Below are 26,530 nucleotides of genomic sequence, written 5' to 3' on the forward strand. Positions count from 1 at the left end.
CAGTAGGATAAAGTAGAAGTTCTCAGTATCTAGACCACGTCTAAAGTAATTGAAAGTGTGCATTAATTTCTAACTGGATTTTAGCTTTCAGAACAGCTTATCCTAATTACTAGACAAAAGCAAAATTCCATGTATAAAGTTAAAAAACACTACTAACACATGTGTATAATGTTTTTTAATTTTCAAAATTATTATCTGCTTAAGTAAATAAAACTGATATTTTAATGAGATATATAACTCAAAAGTATTGATTAATCTAGGCTCTCTGGGGTAAAATTAAAATTATTAAGAAATCCCCATATTGTGAATGTACAAAAAAAATTTCCTCTGATGTTCTCAAATTGGTACTCTTCAATAATTAACTTTAGGAACCAAAGAGGAAAAAGAAATATATAGGTGAGCATTAGTTTATTAATTTTAGCAATCAATGTGCAAAACTCCAAAACTTAAAAGGTTGCACATTAGTCAGGTTTTTAGCATACTCAATGGGTAGTCATTGTGACTTAACAGTATTTGCATAACCTGAAATCTTATAATTTTATAAACTATTATTAAATCACTAATAATAAGAAAGAAAAAATCTCTACTACAAGTACCTACTTACTAGAGTACACACATAGAAACTACTCTTGGATTGGCAACACTACACAAATGTTTTTCATTATTGAGGCTTTTGAATATATTCATTTCATACCCAGGAGTCACTCTATGTACAGTTTCAAGAAGATATATTTCTATAGGTAACTTTTCTCTCTTTAGGTATATTTTTAAAGTGTTCCTACTGAAGTTGGGTAATGGTAGTAGGGTCTGTACTTGAACCTGACCATGCATATGACATAGAAGCACACTCTCTAAGTGAACTATTTTGCTGGCCCTAGTACTTGCTTCCAGTCACAATATTTAAACACACCAATGCTTTTGGAAGAATTACTTTTATATGCCTACTAATAGAAATTAAAAACATAGGGTGCTGGGTGGTGGTGCATCTGGTTACAGTGCACAAGGAACTGGGTTAGAGCCCCCAACCCCCACCTGCAGGGGGAAAGCTTCACAAGTGGTGAAGCAGTGCTGCAGGTGTCTCTCTCTCTCCCTCTCTATCACTCCTTCCCTCTAATTTCTGGCTGTCTCTATCCAAATAAATAAATAAAGATAAAAAAGAGTATATGAAAAAAAAGAAATTAAAAACATAGGACCTATGAAATGATACTATTCAATCTTATCATTACTACTAATATGTAGCCAACATGAAGGTTAATCAAGCATGTTAAATAACACAATAGTGAGTTAGACCTTTGCTTTCTCCTCATCTGATGTAAAGAATGTACAGTCATGTTTTGCAGATTTTAGGAAAGATCTTTTGAAATGTAGAATTGGCACAAACTTAGTATCTAATTTCCTAATTTGTATAATAGTACTAATAAATAATACTTGTATACTAATCCTACCTTGGGTTTTTGTTGCTGCTGCTGTTGTTTTATCCAACTCTGAGATATCTAAAGTGTATCAGTTAATAAAATGTTATTCTTGAATTAGACCAGTAGAATATTCTATTGCTTTTTGAGTGTTTGTACTGAAAACTTCTCTTATTTCTCTTTATGGTAAGCCAACAGCATTTTGTTTCTGAAAGCTTACATTTAGATTATAAAGACCTAGATCTAAATACATGGCAAATGCCAGACCACTATTTACTTTTAAAAAGAGAGAGAGCATGTTAATTTTATTTATTGGATAGAGAAATCAAGAGGGAGTGGGGAGATGGAGGGAGAGAGAAGGAAATATACCTGTAGCACTGCTCCATAGCTCATGAAATTCCTCCCATGAAGGTGGGGACCAGGGGCTGAAACTCTGTCCTTGTACATTATAGCATGTATGCTTTTCCAGGTACACCACCACATGGCCGTATGCTTTCTTATTTTTTTGAAAGAGAAACCACATATGGGGCCGGGCAGTGGCGTACCAGGTTAAGTGCACATAGTACGAAGTGCAAGGACCCGACTAAGGATCTAGCTTTGAGCCCTTGGCTCCCCACATGCAGGAGGGTTGCTTCCTGGAGGGAGAGAGGGAGGGAGGGAGGAAGGGAGAGAGAGAGAGAGAGAGAGAGACACCGACCAGATATGCAGTGTCAGGTATGGAATCTTAGGAACCCATGCAAGAAAGTTCTGTCCTCTACCTACTATACTGCCCCAACCTCTCCCACCACTGCATGCTTTTCTAGAAAGCTGTTAAGCTAATTTACCAGCAAAAGTTCTTTATCATTTTGGTCAATTAAAAAAATACTGAAAATTCTCACTGAGATGTGTCTATAGCATTCAACTGAAATTTGTAATTAACACCCACTAAGTCACAAATTTGTGATTTTATTGCAGCCATTGCTGTGTGGGTCTGGAGCCAGGAGAAGATGCAGAGGAATTTTACAATGAATTACTTCCATCAGCTGCAGAAAATTTTCTGATTTTGGGGAGGCGATTGCAGACATACTTTATCAATGCAGCTAAGGTATATGTGCTTTTTTTATGCTTTACAGTCAAAAGTTTCACTCTTGAGATGTTCCGAAGTGTTTTTCCAGTACGTAGGCTTTGGCTGAATGTACAGTTAGAGTAATAGATTTAAACACTTTAAAAATTAAAAAATAACAGCAAAACACTTTACATTTGAAAGCATTGAAGTGCTAGCTGAAATACATTATGTGGTGTTTTAAGGCTCTGCCTTACTACTGAACTTTGAGTAGCATCCATAGATACTTATTTCCATAATGTTTTCCTAAAGCATGCTTTTTATTTAAACTAACAATAGAGGAAACTATTGTTCTCTAGGCCCAAGGCTTTTCTCATTAGCTTCAGTGGTAAGGAAGAATAATGATAAAATTTGTTCACTCTTTCAGATCTTCTCTAGTAAAAAATTTTCGGTGTAAATAGGGAGCTTGTTTGAATCCAACAGATATTTCCTGAGTGAATTGTGCTAGATCATTTTAATCGTTAGAAAAATTTTATACTTATTTTTTGACTTGTGTGTTTTGTCTTAGTGAATATTTCATTACAAATATCCTTAATTTGCACAGTGCCTGGTTAACTGAAACTCAGGACCACATAGAGATTTTAATAAGCACATATTTTATTTAATATGTTACCACACAAATGCAGGGACTACCTGTATACCCTGCAGTTTTTGTTTCTTGTCTTCTATGAATGCAAACCAGATTGATTTAGTTATAGTATTTATTAGGAATGGTAAATATATAAGACTGAAACTCCTTTACCTCAGATAATTCTTGGCTGTGCATAAATTTGGACCTACTGTTAATGCAGAGATTGAGTGGATTCGTGGTGTTAGTGAATTATACCTTGGAGGTTTTTTTCTATTCTTTTTATTTATTTTTTATTTTGATAAGATAGAGAGTGAAAGAGACCATAGCACCAAAGCTTCCTTCAGTGTGATGGGGAGTGGGCTCAAATCCTGGTTGCACATGACAAAGCAGCACACTATTCCAAGTTAGCTATTTCTTTACCTCTTTGTGAACTATAAAGAGAAGTAACTAAATCACCATGGGATTTTAAGTTCCATTTGAGATAATTTGAGTATATAAGGAATAGACAGTGTTGCACTGAAAGTATCCCCAGGCAAAATCTAGATGAGAATATTCCTTTTTTTTTTTTTTTAAGACTTTAGTGCAGGGGAGTCGCTTCACAAGCAGTGAAGCAGGTCTACAGGTATCTAACTCTCCCCCTCTCTGTCTTCCTCTTCTCTTTCCATTTCTTTCTGTCCTATTCAACAATGGCATCAGTAACTACAACAATAAAACAAGGGCAACAGAAGGGAATAAATAAATATTAAAAAAAGACTTATTGCTAGACACAAAATAATATACAGATATCAGTAGTTTGCCTACACACAAAAAAAGCCCTATCTTCAGAGGGGTGGGGGGTGGTTCACAAGCAGTGAAGTAGGTCTGCAGGTGTCTTTCTCTCCCCCTCTATGTCTTCCCTTCTTCTCTTGATTTCTCTCTGTCCTAACACAATAACAGCAATGATAACAGTGGTGATAAAATGGGGCGGGGGGGGGACGGCTGTCAAGAACAGTGGAATTGAAGTGTAGGCACTGAGCCCCAGTGATAACCCTGGAAGCAAAAAAAATTAAAATAAGAAATCTTGGAAGATTTGAGGGAACTTAATAAAAGGAAGTGGTGCGAATGCACACAAATTAGTAAAATTTATTTATTTAGTCATTTAGTAGGTTGCAAAATTGTAAGATTACATTGTATAGTTCTATACCACATCTACCACCAAAGTTCTGTGTCTCCATATTCCCACCTGTCAAAGATTACCACCATAGTTCTTACAAAATCTTAGAAACTATTTGCTTCTGTCTTTTTGTTTTGTTTTGTTTTGTTTTTGGCAAGTTCGTGCATATCAGTCTCTACATTTCACATGTGAATGAAACCATCTAGTAGTTGTCTTTCATCTCTTTACTTACGTTACTTAGCATAATCACCTCCATCTATTTGTCCCAAAGGCCACAATATCATCTTCTTTGATTTAAGTAGTATCCTATGGAGTATATATTCTAAACTTATTTATCCAGTCATCTGTCAGTGGGCATTTAGGCTGCTTCCACTCTTTGGCTATTGTGAATAGTGCAGCTATGAACATGGGGCATATGTACTTTCAAATTAGTGTTTGCAAGTTCTTTGGATAAATACCAAAGAGTCATATTGCTGGATCATAAAGTAATTCCATTTTACTTATTTAAGGACTGTCCATACAGACTTGCAAAGGAGATACACCAGTTTGCATTCCTACTAGCAGTGTAATAAGAGTCCCTTTGTCTTCTCTTCGGCAGGGGGTGGGGGGGGCGGTGGTGGGTGGTGGGGATGGGATACAGTCTTTTGGTGGTGGGAGTGGTGTTTATGTACAATCCTAAAAAAAAAAAAAAAAAAAAAGAGTCCCTTTGTCTTCTCAACTTCTCCAAAAATAAATTAAACTCTCTTGTAGGAGGTTTTGGGAAAAGTACTAGCAATCTGGAAAAAAAATTAATCACTGACCACACCTTTAAATCATGCTGCATGCTTAATAGATTAAATGTTAAAATGATGTGCATATTCCTTATAGAAAATCGAAGGTGTTTCTGTACAATATTTCCATATTTATAAAACAAATTAAAATATATAAGTACCATTGTATAAAACAACAGTATGGAGAACATAGTGGCCTGAGTATAAGAAGGATGGTTGGAGAGGATATAAACTAGTAATAGATCACATGCTCTTTGGGAGTTGGGCTGTAGCGCAGTGGGTTAAGTGCAGGTGGCACAAAGCGCAAGGACCAGGGTAAGAACCCTGGTTCGAGCCTCCAGCTCCCCACCTGTAGGGGAGTCACTTCATAAGTGCTGAAGCAGGTCTGCAGGTGTCTATCTTTCTCTCCCCCTCTCTGTCTTTCCTTCCCCTCTGTCCTACCCAACAATGACAACAGCAATAATAACTACAACAATAAAAAACAAGGGCAACAAAAGGGAATAAATAAATAAATATTGAAAAAAGAACATATGCTCTTTATATATCAATATTAAGCCACAAATTCCACTTGTATCATCAACACTGGCATTTTGAGGGATACTAGTAGCTACATACACATTTGCATATTTGCTATATTCAGATCAAATAATCCTGTATGAACAATGGGAAAATTGTGTTGGGATTTTTTTTTTCAGACTAATTCTGAGTTGATAGGTGATTTTCCTTGATGTCACTATACCTCAATTTTCTCCTTAGTAAAATGATTTCTATCTCATGATTAGCTCAGACCATTTTGAAAGTCTCATATTTTTTTCAAATCACTTTTATTATTACTTCAAGGGTAACAGCAACTATTAATAAAGTCCTTTAATATATTTACAATACTTTCCAATTCATTATTATATTTCCATAGAGATAAAATTATGATGCACACCTGAACTTTGTTATGTGGTGTTACTTTAAATGAAAGTGAAAAAGATTCATATATATATATATATGAATATATCAGAAATTAGTCCATTTGAACATAATACAAAATCAAAATGAGGATAAAAATGAGAACTAGAAGGAATGGGGAGGGAGAACAGAAAGTAAAACATGGACTGGACATGGTGTATTGCTCAAGGACTTTGGGGAGGAAGAGGGAGGGAGGATAGGAAGAAAACTTTTGGGGGCCTATTGCATAATGAAATTGTAAGCATATGTCAATGATTGCACTGTAAATAAAAAAAAATGAGAACTAAATTTATTCTGTTTACTTATGGAAGTCCCAATCAGACAGTTTTATTAGTGATACAATATTGATTTACAAAATTACATGTCAACAGGGCTATAATTCCACACCATTTCTGCCACCAGAGCTCTGAATCCCAAGCTTCTCCATTGCAAATGACCACGGTTCTCCCAAGATTGCAGATATGGGTTAACTGTCATCTCTACAATTGTCTGTCTACCTTTGTATATATTGACCCCTTTTTCTTCCAGGTCCAATCCTCTCTTCCCCTCCAAGCCACACATAACCCTAATATTACATCCAAGTATCTCTTTACTTTTCATCCTCTCTCTCTGGGACTTGATGGAGCTGGAATGCAGCGCCCTTTTATCCTCTGCCTCCTGTCAATTCTCCCCCACTGGGAGTATGGATCAAAGTTGTTTATAGGGTGCAGAAGGTATGAGTTCTGGCTTCTGTAATTTCTTATTTGATGGAATTTGGCACTGAGTGTCATTTGTTCCGCCCAGAATTAGTTTTTCAGGCTCTGTCTTCTTTGGGCCTTCCTGTTAGATTCCTAAGCTAATTTGGTGTAAGTCTAATCAATTAAAGAATTGACAGTGCTTTCTTTAGGCACTAGAACTAGGAGTCCAGGTTTATTAGGTCTAAATCTAATCATCAAGGACTATTGAATACTATTAATTTGAGTCATATAATTGCCCATAGCTTATGGCTACATGTACACCAGTACCCAGTACCCTAAATGTTACCCCATATCTGTAACTTTGTTAGATAATGTACCATGTAAAGTGGATATAAGTAGTCCCATGTGTTAGGGAAGATCTCACCAGGTTTGAAGAGTTGTGAGGTTGACACCTCAGGCTCTGTATCAATATCGAGAAGTATGGGCATAGTTCTAGAGGCTCAAGGAATAGGAGAAATGAGGATCTTAAAGAGAATGCAAGGGGCTTTTTATAGTCTTAGAAATAGCTTAGAATAGGAATAATTATTATTAAAGCCAAGTTAGGGGTTTGTTTTCTATGATAATCCAATGGTTAGTACCTATAGTAATATACTAGACCTCACTTTGCTTTGTGCCCTTTAGTGGTATCATCTTTGTATTTTAGGCAGTTAGTGAACTTGAAGTATTACATCTGTTTCCCCTCTTATATGTCACATTAATAGTGATTTATGATAATAGAAATGAATAGGATTATAATTTCACACCTTTCCCACCACCGAAAGTCTGTGCCCACCCCCACCCACTAGGTAACCACTATAACTTTCCACAGTCTAAATATGGGTTATATTTAGTTTATTTGTTTCTTTCAAGTATATGTGTTCATTTCTCTAAATTCCACGTACAAATGAAATCATCCTGTGGTTTTCCTTTACTTCCTTGACTTCACTAAGCATAATGTTCTCAATTTCCATTCATTTTATCTCAAAGGACATAAAACTCTCTCTTTTTTATTCCTGTGTAGCACTCCATTGAGTATATGTCCCATAACTTTTTTTTATCCAGTCATTTGTTGAAGGTCATTTCAGTTGATTCCAAATTTTGACTATTGTGAATAGTGCAGCTATGAACATGGAGGTACATATATCTCCCTAAATTAGTGTTATCTCTTTTGGATAAATGCCTAGGAGTGGAATTGCTGAATCGTAAGGTATTTTCCATCAGTATTTAAGGATTCTCCATACTGTTTTCCATAGTTGTTGTGTCAATTTACATTCTCACCAGCAGTGTAATAGAATTCCTCTCTCCCCACATCCTTTCCAATAGTCATCCTCTCCTGTTTTGTTGATGAAGGCCATTCTCACTGGAGTGAGGTGGTATCTCAGTGTGATTTTAATTTGCATTTCTCTGGTAATGAGACAATTAGAGCATTTCCACATATGTCTGTGGGCCATGTGTATCTCTTCTTTAGAGAACTGTCTATTCATATCTTCTACCCACTTTTTTTTAGTAGCATTATTTTTTTTAATTTATAAAATGGAAATACTGACAAGACTATAGGATAAGAGTGGCATAACTCCACACAATTCCCACCACCAGAACTCTGTATCTCATCATCTCCCCTGATAGCTTTCCCATTCTTTATCCCTCTGGGAGTATGGACCCAGGATCAATATGGTGTGAAGAAGGTGGGAGGTTTGGCTTCTATAATTGCTTCCTTGATGAACATGGGTGTTGACAGGTCGATGCATACTCCCAGTCTGCCTCTCTCTTTCCCTAGTGGGGTAGGGATCTGGGGAAGCGGGGCTCCAGGACACACTGGTGGGGTCATCTGCCCAGCGAAGTCAGGTTGACATCATGGTAGCATCTGGAACCTGGTGGCTGAAAAAGAGTTAAGATAGAAAGCAGAACAAATTGTTGACAACTTATGAACCTAAAGGCTGGAATATTGCAGATGAAGATTTGGGGTCTCCCTTTTGGAAAAAGCTAGTAGGTCTATTTTAGGTATAATCTAAGGGGTCCATGACCCTACTAATTTTTCCTTAGCCTGACATCTAATATGCAGGTGACCTAAGTTATTGTCTGGGGAGATGGTGTCATAGTTGGAAAAAGGACTAGAAAGCTGGATCAGGGAAGAGAGCAGCTCCCAAATATGGGGAAAGTATATAAATATTGTTAACTATAAACCCCATCGATTTGATTTAGGGCCCATATTCAACACAGGAGCCATTGTAACCTCTATATCCATGTAGTCCTGAGTTCACATTCCGTGGTCACAGCTAGGAACATTCCAGGCTGCACCAATTTCAGGACCCATCATCCTTGGGTGACAGGCAGAGTATGTTATCCAACCTCCCTTCAGAGAATGAAACACTCCCCACCTTTGTTGATCCACATTGAGGTCCAGGTGTGATAGGGGCCCACAGAGGGGTCAGTTATGTTGTTCCTGATGGAGATGACCAGTGGAGAAAGGGATCTGTTAGAAGTCTAGGCCCATCATGTCTGTGTGGGAATCCCAGGACTCCCTGACTAGGGCCCCAGGTGATAGGATGGTCTGATAGTGATTAAAGAGTCATTAAAGAATGCCAGTCACTTGCCCTTATTCAGCTTTGGTAGTACTTATTTTGACAAAGTTAGCTTTGGAGTGATTGAGGAACATGCAATAAGAAGTAGGTGAGTAGGGTGTCTAGTTCTAAGTAGAAACTATTTGATTAGGTACTTTATGGTGTCTTTTTAGGTCTTTCTGCCTGCTTGCTACATTTATTGACTCACTGCAAACTACTGTGTACTTTTTCTTTAAGGTATATGTTCCTCCCAATTTATGGATACATGTACATACGCCCTATCTCATGGACCCTGGTCTATATCTGGGTTTTGAGGTTTGTTTAAGAAGTATACCACCCGAAATGAGTTAAGGAGTCCTATGAGCTAGGAAAGGTTTCACCAGAGTAATGAAGCTGGAGAGTTGACATTTCCACACCTGTCATCTCTGGATGCAGTCTGAAGTGAAACATGCCTAGGTGGTACTGGTTGCATTGATTGGGTTGGGATCAGTAGATGCAGTATCAAGTGGTATGAATTGGGAGAAGCATGCAGTCTGTCCACTTTTTTTACTGGGTTGTTCTTTTTCTTTTTGTTGAGCTGTATGAGTTTCTTTCCTTCTTTTTAATAATTTGAGAAGTATTTCTTTTTTTTTAATCTTTATTTATTTATTGGATAGAGACAGCCAGAAATAGGGAAGGGAGCAATAAAGATGGCAAAGAGACAGAGAGACATCTCCAGACCTGCTTCACCATTTGCAAAACCTTCTCCATTCAGGTGAGGAATGGAGGCTTGAACCCATGTCCTTGCACATTGCAACATGTGTGCTTAACCAGTTGCGCCACCACCCAGCCCATGAGTTCTTTATATATATTTATTATCAACCACTTGTCTGTAGTATGGTGTGCAAATATGTTCTCCCAGTTGCTAGGTTTCCTGTTTATTGTTACAGAGTTTTCTTTTGATGTATAGAAGCTTTTTAATTTGATATAGTCCTATTTGTTCAATCTTGGTTTTGTTTCCCTTGCCCATGGGTTGAAGTCTCTAAATACATCTTTAGTGTTAATGTCGTGAAATGCTTCACGGATATGTTCTTCTATGTATTTTATACAGACTTTTTTTTTCTTCTTTTTAACTGGTGTTTAGGTAGCGAGTGATACATATACTTAACCAGGTACTCCACTGCCCGGCCCCCAGCTAAAAATCAAATTTAAAAAAAAATGGAACACTGTCATTTGAAATCTACAATGATGAGAGCTACCTTGTCTTTTCTGCTATTTGTTTTGGTGAAAGTGGCAATAGTTTACTAACTAAAGAAACCTTGAGCTAATGTGACTTTTTTATTATTATATTTAAGTTTGCACATCTTAAACACCTATCTAATCCTGTACTGTAATAGAAAGAATATACTTGTGGTCCAGGAGGTGGTGCAGTTGATAAAGCATTGGAATCTCAAGCAGGAGGTCCTGAGTTCAATACCTGGCAGCACGTGTACAAAAGTGATGTCTGGTTCTTTCCCTCTGTCCTCCTGTCTTTCTCATCAATAAACAAATAAAATCTTTTTTTAAAAAAAGAAAGAATATACTGTTGTTGTGAAGACTATCTGATATTTTTACAGTTAAAAACATTAATTTTATGCTGTAGTATAGATTTTCAGAACATGGATGGTCACCCACATACAGCTTTTCACTACTGCTATTTTTTAGTAAATGTTAAAATTGTGAATGTAATCTGTTTATTACATATATTGTACTCATATCTCTAATATAGATTTTTAAATATAGATTAATTTATAACAACTTTTCAGAAAGGCCATACAAGAAAAATCTGATGAATAATAAAAGTGAACATTTTATGTTACAACTTTTTTAGATACTGAGGGTATAAGGGGAAGTTAAATGATAAAAGTTTCTGTCCTCAAATCTCACCATATCAGCTACAGCTAAAATATAATGATGATGATAATGATGATGCCTGTGTGCTTACATCTATTTGATATTGCTTTGATTTGCAACCCTGACTGCATAACCAAATCACCTACCCAACTTTGTGAATACAGATTTCAGACTTTACAGTAGAGATTGAGATTCAGTATGTTTGGATTAAAATTTGTATGTGAATTTACTTTAAAAGCTTCACAGGTGATTCTGTAACATAGCCAGTGTTGAAAAATTCTAACATATTAAGTTGTATTTTTTATTGTCTTATTTAGCCTCTGGGTAATAACCATTTCTAGTAGATAGAGTAGCTGTTACTATCCTATAAACGTTAAGTTCTATAGGTTAAAAAACTAAAAGTTACTAGATAATGTAGCCCATAGTCAAGTTAGATCCAGAAACCAGGTTCTCTTGACTCCTTCTTCTCCCCTTCTCCTCTTTCTCCTTCTCTTCCTTCTTCCCATTCTTCTTCTTCTTATAATAATGCAATTAAAGAAAAGTAAATTGGATTTGTGTATGTGTTAAGGGTGAAGAAAAAGATGAATTACTACACTTTTTCCAAGTTGTATCTGACTCTCTCTTCTGGTTACTGGGAGGCCATGCTCAACTAATCCAAAATGGTAAGAGATATTTTCAATATTTCAATATAACTCATAGTCATTGTAGAGTCACTTACTAACAGATTTTTTTCCCTAAAAATTATAGCCTCATTAAATGTACAGATAGCCTCAGTTTAATGAAACCACACTGAAATAACCACCCTACCCTACCTCAAAAAAAAAAAAAAAAAAAAGCCCCATTTGAATATCAAGTGGTAGTTCACCTAGTGGAATGCATACATTTCTATTTGCCAGAACCTGGGCTCATGCTTGTAACCCTCTACCTGCAGGGGGGATACCTCATGAGCAGTACAGGTGTCTCTGTCTCAAGTGTCTCTGCCTCTCTCTCTATTTAGACATTCCAGCTTTAAATAACCAGTGTTAGCAATGTGGATGTCATGCTAAGGGGAAAATTGTTGAAGTATTACTTTCTCTTTACCTTTTTCTATTTAGCAAACCTAAGATAAGATTAGTGATAATTGTAACAGTTTAGGGAATTTTTAAGTTTCAAAGATCACAATTGTATTTTAGACTTGTAGAAATTCCTACATAGGGAGTCAGGTGGTAGTGCAGCAGATTAAGTGCACGTGGCGCAAAGTGCAAGAACCTGTATAGATCCTGTTTCCAGCCCCGGCTCTCCACATGCAGGGGAGTCGCTTCACAGGTAGTGAAGCAGGTCTGCAGGCGTCTTTCTCTCCCCCTCTCCATCTTCCCCAGCTCTCTACATTTCTTTCTGTCCTATCTAACAATGATGATATCAGTACTAACAACAATAATAACCACAACAACAATAAAAAAACAAGGACATAAAAATGGAAAAAAAATAAATAAATATTTTTTTTAATTTTAAAAAATTCCTACATAGTAGACAGAATTTAATTCATAACTATTCATATCTATTCATGTAGTAGTATATAAGCTTTTACATAGTGACATTTTACAATTTACCAGTTGTTATATAGGCCACTATAAACTGTTTCTGTACTTAATTAAGAAATATAAATCACGTGGTGCAAAGCACAAGGACTGGCGTAAGACTCCCGGTTCGAGCCCCAGCTCCCCACCTGCAGGGGAGTCATTTCACAGGCGGTGAAGCAGGTCTGCAGGTGTCTCTTTCTCTCCCCATCTCTGTCTTCCCCTCCTCTCTCCATTTCTGTCCTATCAAACAACGACAGCATCAATAACAACAACAACAATAAAAAAACAAGGACAACAAAAGGGAAAATAAATATTAAAAAAAACATAAATATGTTAGCTATGTATTATGTTTTTCTTAAAACTGAAAAAGTAATTTGTAATAATTATTGGGACATTTTTACTCTGTTGATTTTTAATCTAAGATAAATATGGCTATAGAAGGACTTTGATATTTAAGTAAAAATTGAACTGAATTTTATTACTTTATTTTTTCTTTCACAATTGTGTAGGTATATTTAAATAATCAGATATTTTGTAATTATTGCTTACATAAGTTGGACCTCACAGCTCAGTCCTTTTCCTATTTTTGAAAGACAACTATTTTTGTATTTATTTATCTTTCATTCAGGTAAGAAAGAGACAGGCTAGATATATCATAACACTGAAGATTACCTCCAGTGCAGTAGTATTTTTCATGTGGTATAAGGACTTGAACCTGACCCATACACATGGTATGATATACAGCCTACCCAGTGAGCTCTCTCACTAGTTCATACAACTATTTTTAAGGTAGAGAGTGAAAGATAAAATGGGTGATAGAAACAAAGAAGGAGAAATATTACAGCATTGTTTCACTGCTCATGAAGCTTCTTCCCCCATGTACATGCTCACATACAGTGGGCTGGGACTAGAGCCCTGGTCTTAAGTGTTCATATGCCCAATAAGCTGTCTACCAGCCCCAATACTTTTTGCTATTTAAGACTTTAAACATTAATTTTCCCACTATGGAACAAATATTATGAAGTTATCAGTTTTATTTTTAATTTTAAGAATTTATTTCTTTATTAACAAAAGAGAACAAGGGGAGATAGGGAACCAAAGCTTCACTTCAGCATATATATTGCCAGGAATCAAATTTGAGACCTCATGTTTATAAGGTCAATGCTCTAGCCACTGCACTACCTGCCAGACCATGAAGTTCCCATTTGTGGGACTACTTTACCAAAATTTTGAAGTGCTTAGTTTCTCTGTAGAAAAATGTAAAAACCTAGTATAGAGATAGAACTTTTACAGTATGCTATATATTATAAAGTAGAGGTCTCAGATTCAATCCCCAGCACCACTGTAAACGAGCTGAGCAGTGCTTTTGTAAAAAAAAAAAAAAAGAATAATTTACCTATCATGGGGACCAACAAGGTAGAATAGACATGTTATAATGCAGAGGGACCCACGTTCAAGTACCTGTCCCCCATCTGTAGGAATAAAGCTTCAAGGATGGTGAAAAGTGCAAGTGTCTCTCTTCATCTCTAGCTTTCCTTCCCTTCTAGATTTCTTTCTTTCTCTATCCAATAAATTAAGACACTTACATGTTTATCCAATACCAAGTCTCCATGGCTAGCTACTAAAAATTAGTAACTAGTAGAAACAAATGACTATCGCTAATAATTTCATTATTAGGACAATATATTAGTAAATATGATACATTATATAGAAGATTTACTTTTTTTTTTTTTTGCCTCCAGGGTTATTATTGCTGAGGCTCCGTGCCTACACTACAGACCCACTGCTCCTGTGACCATTTTTTTCAATTGTTTGGATAGGTCAGAGAGAATTGAGAGGGAAGGGGAATATAGGGAGAGAGAATGACACCTGCAGACCTGCTTCACCACTTATGAACCCCCTGCAGGTGGGGAGTCAGGGGCTTGAACTGGGATCTGTGCACTGGTCCTTACATTTCATACAATGTGTACTTAACCTGGTGTGCCACCACAAGGCCCCCAGATTTAAGTTGTTTTTCTTAAACATTTCTTTATTTTGGATAGAGGCAGAGAAAAACTGAGAGGGGAAGGTTATATAATATATATGGGGGCCTGCAGCAGAGACACCTGCAGAACTTTTTCACAGCTTGTGCACCTTCTTCCTCTACAGGTGGGGAGTGAGGGACTTGAACCCAGGTCCTTGAGTATAGCAACCACCCAGCTCAGATTAAAAAAAATTTAAGTAATTGATCCACTCTACTTAATATTTGTGTCATTTCCATTCCTCTTTGCAGGAAATTTGATTTTACTTGCAGAAACTTATGTTAGACAAAGATATTCAAAATTAAGACATGTTATATTTTATTTTAAGTTTAAAGGGTGATGACAGATTGGTTTGCTCTTTGTAGTTCATAAATCTGGAATGACTATTAAAACTGCCAAAATAGTCTTCTTTTGTAAGGCATAGAAAGCAAGAAACTTATTAGAAAATGGTCCTATGGGGAATTGGGGAATTGGGCGGTAGTACAGTGGGTTAAGCGCACATGGCGCAAAGCTTAAGGACCAGCATAAGGATCCTGGTTCGAGCCCCCAGCTTCCCACCTGCAGGGAAGTCGCTTCACAAGAGGTGAAGCAGGTCTGCAGGTGTCTGTCTCTCTTCCCCTCTCTGGCTTCTCTCTCCATTTCCCTCTGTCCTATCCAACAATAATGTCATCAATAACAAGAACAGTAATAAATACAACAATAAAAAAGTGCAACAAATGGGAATAAATACATATTTAATAATAATAAATGAATATTGAAAGAAATGGTCTTATTTTGATTTGGTTGTGAAAGGACAAGTATATTCCATTTGTGTCATTACAGAGACTTTGTTTTAATCTTTTACCCCTCCTCTTTCTTTAGTACTACAAAGTGATCATTTCTTGCACTTACTGCAAACTGACAGTGTTCAAATAGGATCTACAGTCATGACTACCCTTCAGAACATTCTGCAGCTTAAAAGGTGACTTGGTTTTACAGATTAATGCCAGTTTTTAATTTTGAATAGAAGCATGACTTATTTGACTCCATTTGTGCTAACATAATGTGTTACTTGTTATGACTTGGACATGACACTTAAAAAACTCTATTATTACCATTGTCTTAGGAAAAGATAATTATAGAATGTCATAAAATCTGGATACCAAGTTCTACCAAGTGCCAGACTGGTATCTTAAATCAGAAAATTTTAGACCACATCTAAGGTTTATAGAAGAAAAAATTACTCTATTTGAAGGGGGGGAAACGATGACAATTAAAAAGCAATTAATTATGTATATATTTATAAGCTACAAATGCTGTACTGTGTCAAGCACTATAAAAGGGCATAAAATTAGGCAGTTTTCTCAGATTAAAGTGGAATGACATTATACACAGTTGAAATACTTGATTCCTGCAGTTCAGTATGAATTTATTTAACAGCTCTTATGTGCCAACTATGTGTTTGCCATTGAATTAAGAAAGTGATTAAAATATAAACTTCAACGGGAGCTAGGTGGTGGTATACCTGGTTAAGTGCACATATCACCATGCACAAAGGACGTGGGCTTGAGCCCCCACTCCCCAACTGCAGGGGGAAAGCTTCACAAATAGTGGCACAGGTCTGCAGGTGTCTCTCTCCCTTTCTGTCTTCCTTCTCCTCTCAGTTCTGACATGGAAACACATTTATAGTATATTAACTTTACAAATTAAAGGTATGCATACATTAAGAGATTCTTCTTGTTTGGCTTCTTAGAGAAGGTAACACCTGAGATGATGCCTTATGGATGGCAAATAAGGGACAGAAAGAAGAGAAAACCATATTTTTGACAGAGATAACAATCATAAACACAGAGATAAGAAACAAGCTGGGTTGAGATATCTCTGTGGATAGGGAACCTCTTTCCAAACACACAATCCAGGTTTAAGTCCCTATACCAAGTAGTGCCATGATATGTGGGGAGCCTCCAGTGCTATGGTGACTCTCTCCTCTTAATGAAAAACAACCACACTGAGAAGTAGGTATAACTCATTGTTGCTGGCATTTAAAGTTTGATATGGGGAAATAGCTGACAATTCCTGAGGACTTGAGTCATAAACCATGTTTGCTATGTTAAGTTCTTATCCTGTAGACAAAGGACACCAATGAAACTTGTCTGGCTACATTTTACTTATGTCACTCTTGTTGACTATGGAGAAAAATTTAAGGGAAACAAAACTCTAGACAAAGAAAATAGAGGAAGCAACCATAATAGTTCCAAGTGATGTAATGGAATTTTGACCTAGGTTTAATTAATAAACTAATGGATTTAAGCCTTTATATTGAATTTAAGATGTCACTTCTACTTGATCTGATGAAAATGGACTACTAGGGATAGATTTATACTCTTCACCACAAAAAAAATAGGCAAAGGAATGAACAATGTGAACCTAACAATTATTTGAACTTGAAAGCATTGAGAGCGTTTCTAGGCTATGATGTAGAAAAGAGTACCCTAGTCAGATTGAGTGGAAGAAATAGAACTGAAAGCATGAGGAAACAGAATATTTAGAGTCCACAAGATATAATACCAGAGAAGAGAACAACCAGAAATTTTTAGACAGTACCTCCTCAAGTATTCAGTAATGTAGTGATTAATACATCCATATAAAGAAGCTATCCAGAATCAGAGAAAACAAGGATCAAAAGTTATCTGTACTATTTCTAAGTATGAAAATGACATTTGGTTATTGAAATTAACTATATCCTGAAATATTTATTATAAGGTATAGAAAATTATATAAAGCTCAATTGAAACAGTCATACCTTGATTTAATTGTAGAAGGAAAAGTAAATTTTACTTGTGCCATTATATTTCATTATGTTATGTTTTAATTTATTCTCCTCCTGTTATGAAGCCATCATTTCTTTGATTTACTATAAAAATGACAGTGTTCAAATAGGATCCACAATCATATCTATGCTACAGAATATAATACAGCTTAGTAGATAACTTGGATTATGAAAATGTCATTGATTATTATTTTTATTAAAAGTATTAACTCTAAAAACAAGTTTGCTGAAATCATTGGCTATATTATACATAGCATTTAAAAATAAGTAGCCAGTGGTTGGGAAGGTGGCTCAGGAAGACAATGATGACTGAGATGATAGCTACTTGACAGGTACTACAGAGCATAAATACATGAGTGAGGCCCTGGGTTTGATCCCTCATGGTGCATATGCTGAAGCAGTACTATCTCTGTTTATCTCTTATATGAATTAAATCTTTAAAAACCTAAAACCAGTACCAGTGAGACAGATTACCAAGTAGGTCATGTGCCTTGCCATACATATGGCCTATATTTGAACCCCAGCGTACTATATGGGAGGTACAGTGGTACTGGGAAACCTTCAATACTATGGTATTGTTGTCTTTCTTTATAAAAACAAACAAAAAAAAGTAGCCCAAGGATGGTGAAATCTCATGTTTGAGGCCTCAGCTCCATTAAAAAATAATAATAATAAATCTGTAACCAGGACTGGCAAAATAGCTCACTTGACTAGTGTGCTGCATTGCCATGCATGTGACCTAGACTCAATTCCAGCCCCTACTACATTGGAGAAAGCTTTGCTAAATTTTCCTTCTCTCTCTCTCTCTCAGCGTCTCTGTCCTGTTTTTCTATCTGAAAAAGAACCTGCATCACTAATGCCCCAGTGACAGCAAAAACAAATATACCAAACAATATAGACAGAATAAAACTAAAAAATATTTTTAGGAATACAACTCCCAACAATATAATATTATATATGTACTAGTTATGGGATCAGATGGTGGTTAACTTCACAGTGCTCACACCTTACTATGAATAAGAACATGGGTTCAAGCCCCCAAATCCTACCTGTAGCAGAGAAGAATCATGAGTGGTGGAGCAGTGCTGCAGGTGTCTTTCTTTCTTGTCCTTTTTCTACTCCTCTCTATTTCTGTCTGCTTCAGAAAGGGAGAAAGAAAGAAAGACAGAGAGAAAGGGAGGGAGGAAGTGTCGTATGCTTTACATTGGCTTTTTCTAGCCCTCCCCCTCCAAGAGAATTGGATGAGTCCTGTTAATTTCGCGGGCCTGCTTGGCCCCGCCCCAAGGGACCCTGGGAGAGGGTTCCGGAGTCCGAGAGTTCCTGAGTTCCCCAGTGACCGAGTTCCTGAGTTCCGGAGTTCGAGAGTGCGAGGGTGCGAGAGTTTCTGAGTTCGAGAGTAAGGGAGAGGGTTCCTGAGTTCCAGAGTAAAAGAGAGAGTGCTTGCGCCGCCGCAAAGAGACAGCAGAGTTCTGTTTGGTGATTAGTTTGTCTTAGTTTGTGAATCGTTGTTCCTGAATAAAGAAATACAGCTGCCCTGCTCAGCCGTTGTCTCCGCGTCTCTGTTCACCACCGTGAAGCAAGCCAACCCGCCCGGCAAGAGCATCAGAAATTTCAACAACAAATGGCGCCCACGTGGACCTGACCTGCGCATCTCTCAGATAAGTAAAGACAATTTGGCTACCTATGCACGATGGCCTTCTCTTCTGCTTGTGAAGAGATCTCCAAAGGCCTCTGCTCTTTCTTCACGAGACTGTTTTGCTGTTTCTGGAACATTTATCTCTGGACCACTCTGTGGTTTCCACTCGCTCGAGCGAACTCAGAACAGCCAGCGGGAAGAGCCAGCGGGCGGGAGGCAAGGCGCGGAGCTGCTGTTTCCACCTGGTCAAACAGCCAGCCAGCCGGCTGCGCCCAGACAACCCCGCGCACCGCGCCAGCAACCCCGCAGCCCCGCAGCCCGCAGGAGGCCTACGCCACCATGCAAGAGCCCGATGCCAGCACGCTAGAGCCCGATGCCAACATGCTGGAGCCCGATGCCAACATGCTGGAGCCTGAGGCCAACATGCTGGAGCCCGATGCCAACATGCTGGAGCCTGAGGCCAGCCCACAGGAGCCGGCTCTCCACCGCGTGGCGCAGGGCACTGGACGCATGATCCCTCCACGCTGCTCGGCCACTGCAAACAGGGCAGCAGACATGGCAGGGCCATGGGGCAGGGCCGCGGCGGCCCATCATGGCCGCCACCCCTGGGCACCTAGGCCCACGCCTTCTACAAAGATGGCCTGCCTGCCCTCTTTCTATGAATTCTGGAACCATCCCGGGCCTCCCGGACCCCCGGGCTCCCTGCCGAAACTGGGCACACGAGATCTCCAGCCGCCGGTCCGGTCTGAAGACAGACAAGCTGGAGTACGCAGAGATTTGTGCAGAGATCGCAACCTGCAATTCCTAGAAGTGGAGCTGCGCGGGAAGCCACCTCCGGATGGTGAACCCCCCCCCCCCAACAACTAAGACAGTACAGACTTAAATTCGTGTTTAAAATGACATGTCTTCGTAACAAAGGTTTCTCTCCTTGTGTATTAATGACCATGTTTATGTGTATGTTTAAAGTTCGGTAAACAGTAGCTTTAAGGCTAAATTCTTACTAGTCAAAGTTAAATGAAAAAGGTTTTCAATATAATCCTCATAAAGATAAAAATTAACTTACATTTAAAGTCTGAGGTAAAAATTAGTTAACAATCAATATATTTCAACTAAGTTGGTCTAAACGAAAGGTTAAATAGACTTGTTGATATGTAAAACACTACCTTCTCTATTAGAAATGGTAGATCGCACAATGGCTATGCTAATTATTCTCATGCCTGAGGTTTCCTCTCCGGCCCACACCTAGGGTGTGTCTCCATCTTGAATGGGTGTAACAAAAGGTTAAAAGACGTTGTTGATATGTAAAAGTCTCAAATTCCTTCTCTATTAGAAATGTTAGATCGTGCAGTAGATATGCTAATAACAAGTTTTGCTTCATAGTAAGTAAGTTGCAGCCAGCTGCCTTTGGGACCCTAGGCCGTTCCCCGCCCCCATGCAAATGCCCCTCGAGGCAAGTAGCCCCCCAGAGGCAAGAAATGTTTTTTTTTTCAGATATGGCCCCCTCAGGCCTTCCCTTGGCAACATGCTGGTTTTGGTTATATATGTTTCTGTTCACCCCACACCCTTGATACTATAGTCATTTAGTTAAAAAGAAAAGGGGGAATTGTCGTATGCTTTACATTGGCTTGTTCTAGCCCTCCCCCTCCAAGAGAATTGGATGAGTCCTGTTAATTTCGCGGGCCTGCTTGGCCCCGCCCCAAGGGACCCTGGGAGAGGGTTCCGGAGTCCGAGAGTTCCTGAGTTCCCCAGTGACCGAGTTCCTGAGTTCCGGAGTTCGAGAGTGCGAGGGTGCGAGAGTTTCTGAGTTCGAGAGTAAGGGAGAGGGTTCCTGAGTTCCAGAGTAAAAGAGAGAGTGCTTGCGCCGCCGCAAAGAGACAGCAGAGTTCTGTTTGGTGATTAGTTTGTCTTAGTTTGTGAATCGTTGTTCCTGAATAAAGAAATACAGCTGCCCTGCTCAGCCGTTGTCTCCGCGTCTCTGTTCACCACCGTGAAGCAAGCCAACCCGCCCGGCAAGAGCATCAGAAATTTTAACAACAGGAAGGAAGGGAGGAAGGAAGGAAAAAAGAAAGAGGGAGTCGGGCAGTAGCACAGTGGGTTAAGTGCACATGGCGTGAAGCGCAAGGACTGGTGTAAGGATCCTGGTTCGAGCCCCTGGCTCCCCACCTGCAGGGGAGTCGCTTCACAAGCGTGAAGCAATTCTGCAGGTGTCTTATCTTTCCCCCTCTGTTTCTTCCCCTCCCCTCTCCATTTCTCTCTGTCCCATCTAACAATGATGACATCACTAACAACAATAATAACTACAACAACAATAAAAAAACAAGGGCAACACAAGGGAAAATAAATAAATATAAAATTTTTTTTTAAATAATAAAAATAAAATAGAGGAGCAGTAGAGTCATGCAGGCACCAAGCCACAAATAATAACCCTTGTGGGGGGGAAAATGTAGTAGTTATGCTAGCAAGCAGAGAAACAGAACTCTTAATGAAAAGAAACATTTGATCAAAATTGACATGTTAGAATAAACAGACAGGAGCATTAGGGCAGTTGTTATAGCTATATTCCGTGTGTTCAGAAAGTTAACTTCAGATAAATGAAACCCAAACCAAACTTTTAGACATGAACCCTACAATGTCTGGGGAGCCTTGGAGGTGGTTCAGCAGTAGAGCCCTTAAAATGAAACAAATAGAACATCATAAGTGGCAGATTGGAATTTCGCACCTCTTCTTTTTCCTCTTCCCCTTCCCCTTTCCCTTCCCCTTCCCCCTTCCCCTTCCCCCTTCCCCTTCCCCTCCTCCTCCTCCTCCTTCTCCTTCTCCTCCTCCTTCTTCTTCTTTCTTCTTCTTTCTTCTTTTTCTTCCTCTCTCTCTCACACACACACACACAGACACAAGAAAAATAGTGTCTTGAAACTAAAGAAGTTTATATACTTGGTATGATTAACAACATGTTAACCTTCTAGATGCTTCATTAGTTTGGAGCTTAGGTGGTGCCTCATTGGATAGAGCACATTTCTTACATATGTGAGGAAAGTCTTACAAATACTTTTAAAATTCTTACAAGCTTGAAGACATAGCAATAGAAACTATACAAAGTTAAACAGAGAATTTGAATCCAAGAAAAAGAAATACACCAGACAGGTTCACATAAGTATAATCAGAGTTCCCAGAGTACCTATGGGAGGTAGTTGAGTCAAAAAAATGTATTTTAGGGAGTTGGTGGTAGTGCAGCTGGTTAAGCGCAGGCAGCGCAAAGTGCAAGGTCCGGCATAAGGATTCCGTTTCGAGTCCCCGGCTCCCCACCTGCAGGGGAGTCGCTTCACAAGTAGTGAACCAGATCTGCTGGTGTCTATCTTTCTCTCCCCCTCTCTGTCTCCCCCTCCTTTCTCCATTTCTCTTTCCTATCCAACAGCGACGACATCAATAACAACAATAATAACAGTAAAAAATAAGGACAACTAAATAAATAAATATTAATGTATACATATATATATATATATATTTGAAAGAATAGTGATTGAAATGTTCAACATTTAATGAAAACTATGATCTTGCATACTCAAACCACAGACACAATAAATAGTGAAGAAAATTCTATACCAAGGTACACTGTAATCAGTGTTCGAACCAGTAATGAAGAAGAAGAAGGAGAAGGAGGAAGGAAGAAGGAGAAAGAAGAAAGAAGAAGAAGAAGAAGCCACAAAGACAGTATCTATAAATTCAGGAGCATTGAAATCATCCCAAACATCTTCCCAGACCACAGTGGGATAAAGCTAACACTTAACAACAAACAGAAAATTAGTAAAAGTCACAAATTTGGAAACTCAACAACATATTCCTAACTACATGCCTTAAAGACTTAGAAAAAGAAGAATAAAGAGAAGAAAAAAAAAAAGGACATCATATTCAGAAGAATGAAGATAAAGATGACAGCAACTTTGTCAGAAACAATGAAAACAAAGAGATAATAGAGAAACATTTAAAATACTAAAGAAAATGACTGTCAAACTAGAACTCCAAACATAGAAGAAATGTATTTTATAAACAAAGATGGTGGTCCGGGAGATAGCACAGTGGATAAAGCATTGGACTCTTAACTATGAGGTCCTGAGTTCAATCCCTGGCAGCACATGCACCAGAGTAATGTCTGGCTCTTTCTCTCTCCTCCTACATTTCCCATTAATAAATAAGTAAAACCTTTTAAAAAATAAATAAATAAAATAAACAAAGATGAAATACTTTTTCAGAAATCAATAGTAGATCTATAGAAAAAGAAATATCTAAGGAAGCCCTTCAGTCAGAAGGAAAATGAATCTCCACAACAGAATGGAAAATAAAAAATGATGGTTATATATGTAACTATATTAGTTCATTTTTATATTTTAAGGAATATGGTATAGCATTTCATAGAAATATTATAATGTATTCAAGGAGTTACATGTATAGGTTTTCCATATCTGAAAGTTGAACATTCCTGTTTGGTATTATTTGGTAGATTGGGGGAAATTTGGAAATACTGGGAAACTTTTTGTAAATTAATGGTAATGCTATTCGTAGAGTCATACAATAATGGATCAGATCATACCAAATAAAAAGGAATGTTCTACTTTTTTATAGTGGAGGGACACTTGTATAAAATACATATAAATATATAAAAGTCATAAGGAGAGAAATTAAAACATATTATTAGATGTATATACTACATGTGAATATGTTATAGGATCATGTGAACGCAGATTCTGAGTATATGATAAGAGTCTTGGAGCAACCAATAAAACATTAAAATGAACTACAGATAAGCCAATAAGAAAATGAAAATCTTTAAAAAGTACTTAACCCTAAATAATTACAGTTTGTGCAAAGATACACAAATATAATTATAGATCAGAATAAGATACAGCAATAGAGTTGTATATACATAAATAATTGATTTCCAACAGAACTATAAATTCAAGGTCATCCTCTGGAAAAAGCATAATAAGTTTGATAGAATAATCATCTATCCGTATGTAAAGGAAATAATTTTGATCTGAGACGTGGTCAACTGGCAGACTGTTTTCCCTCATCTTCATAACAAAAGCAAAGTCATCACATGTATAGAAAAACCTACATAAAAATGGCTTTGGATCTCAGAGAAACTTCTTCTGGAAGAGACAGAATCTTGGTCACTTGGCAATGAGGACACAGATTCAGAAAAGAAATTGATGGAACTAGAGAAATAGCTTACCAAGTAGGCCACTGCCTTGCCATACATGTGGCCAGGGTTTGAGCCCTGGTACCAAGGCATCAGCTCTGTTGCTATTGTTTCTCTTTGTGTCTCTGTCTCTATCTAAATGAGTTGGTCAGGGTGCAGTGAAATTGTGCTCAAGAGAAAAAGAAATGTGTACACTTTGTTAATTTTATTATTCATTAATACAAGAGAGAGCAAGATCTAGAGCATCACTCTGGCAAATACAATGTGAGGGATCAAAGACAAGACCTCATGCTTCCAAGTCCAAGACTAAGTACTGTGCTATCTCCTGTGCCACTTGATCAAAATTTTTCTTGAAGACTGTTCAAAAATGAAGATGACCCACAGACTGGCGTATCGTATTTACAAAGCAATTATCTTAAGTAGTTGTATCCAAAATACAACTAAAAAGCTCTATTTTTAAAATACCCAGTTTGAAAAATGGGGAATTGATCTGGATACTTCATAAGAGAATATATATGGATGAGAAGCAGAAGTAAAAATGTTCAGCAAAAAATGTCATTAGAGATATCCACTACATACTTGTTAAGTGACTAAAATTAATGACATTGATCCAAGTGTTTGCAGAGTTGGAGATACTCATACACTGCTTGTGAAAATATAAAATACCACAGTTACTTTGGGAAACCTGCAGTTTTTAACAAGCTAAGTATGTACCTATTATCCATCCATTTTACTTTTTATTATCCAAGAGAAATGAAGGTATTGACTTCCCTTAACATTTTTCTTTCTCCATCAATCCACAGTGAACTATGTACAGAATATGTATATTTTCTCTTTGTATGCCCAAAGACTCAACAGTGTTCATAACAGCTTTGTTTTAATAGCCAATAACTAGATGACTCAAGTATTTGATAGTCTATTGAAGATCCAGAACTTCAGAAGAAATCTGAACTAAAGTTGATAGATTTATAAGTCATCATTATATAAGTGGTAGTTTAAAATATGAGAAACTGAAATTAATGGTAAATATGAATTGAATAAGAAAAGAAATAGGCTAGAAATTGCATACTAGGGGAATAAACCCCTAAGTAATAAATACTGGGTAAGAGAGGGTCTGTGAGGAACACTGAGAAAAAGTGGTCAGAAATCTATGGGAGAGTGAAATGCAGGGAGACAGAAAAATGTTGTATCATAGTAAAGAATATATCAGATACACAGGGTTAAAGGAAAATAAGTACTCAATGATAATTGTGTGACAACATATGGGAATTTATATTGATGATAAACTTACCAAGGAAAATTTCAGTGGTGGTTCAGAAAGACATACAACAATTTGAGGATAAGGAAGTTGGAGAGCAAGTTGGATTGGAAGAAATATAAAATGGTTGTGGTACATTTTATTTAAGAATTGGGAAATTTGAGAGTATGTTAAAATGTTCAAATTACTGTTTTATGTTCAATATTCTTATGTAAACATTAAATTTCTATTGATATGTAAAAATATTATTTGACTAATGAGGGAACTCATAAGTAGTCCATATAAGCTCAGAAGAGAATTTGATGACTATGTTTATCAATGGAATGTAAAAATGATTTGCTGATAAGTTAAAAAATGGTTAATGTCTTATAATTGACAGTAACCTTTACTATCAATTTAACTTTATATTTTCTACTAGACAAAAAGCCATTTGTATTGCCTTAAATAATTGCATTATTTGTAATAATCTGCTTTTTACAGATCCTCAGAATGTTATAATTATAGTAACTAGACAAATAGAAACCTACCTCTAGGAAATCATATACTCCTTATAGGGATGAGTAAAAAGAACATCCAGTAAGCCTCTGAACTCTTCAAAATTGCAGATAATAATGAAGGATGAGGTTCTTAATGTGATAAATTTCCTCCTGTGTTAAGTACACACATTTGTACACACACACATAGCATTTGTTTTTCTACATTAAGCATTGAACCATGTATTCAAATGTAATTTTCCCCTTATTACTGTCAACACTTTTGAATTGCCTAATACTTTACACACTTATCAATCCCATAATTCAATGGCAAGTTTCTTTGAGGAGAGAACCTTTGATTACTTTCTGTTTCCTATTTTACCTAGCACAATAGGAATTTAATAAATTTTAATTAATTTAATGTTACATTCTTATAGCCAAACCCAACAAAAAAAAAGAACTGGTTATC

The 26,530-nt window shown here is 37.3% G+C and overlaps 2 protein-coding genes across 2 annotated transcripts in view; one reads left to right on the forward strand and one right to left on the reverse strand.

Annotated features, from left to right (window-relative positions):
- EAF2 (ELL associated factor 2) overlaps window positions 1-26,530 on the reverse strand; it is a 114,088-nt gene that overhangs the window by 53,274 nt on the left and 34,284 nt on the right. The window lies entirely within an intron of this gene.
- IQCB1 (IQ motif containing B1) overlaps window positions 1-26,530 on the forward strand; it is a 59,888-nt gene that overhangs the window by 7,054 nt on the left and 26,304 nt on the right. The window contains exons 4-6 of the mRNA XM_060198286.1: window positions 2,367-2,496; window positions 11,683-11,776; window positions 15,556-15,655. Of these exons, the coding sequence (XP_060054269.1) occupies window positions 2,367-2,496; window positions 11,683-11,776; window positions 15,556-15,655 (324 nt within the window). The remainder of the gene's footprint in view (window positions 1-2,366; window positions 2,497-11,682; window positions 11,777-15,555; window positions 15,656-26,530) is intronic.

The sequence above is a fragment of the Erinaceus europaeus genome, chromosome 9, assembly GCF_950295315.1.
Source record: "Erinaceus europaeus chromosome 9, mEriEur2.1, whole genome shotgun sequence".
NCBI classification, from domain to species: Eukaryota; Metazoa; Chordata; class Mammalia; order Eulipotyphla; family Erinaceidae; genus Erinaceus; species Erinaceus europaeus.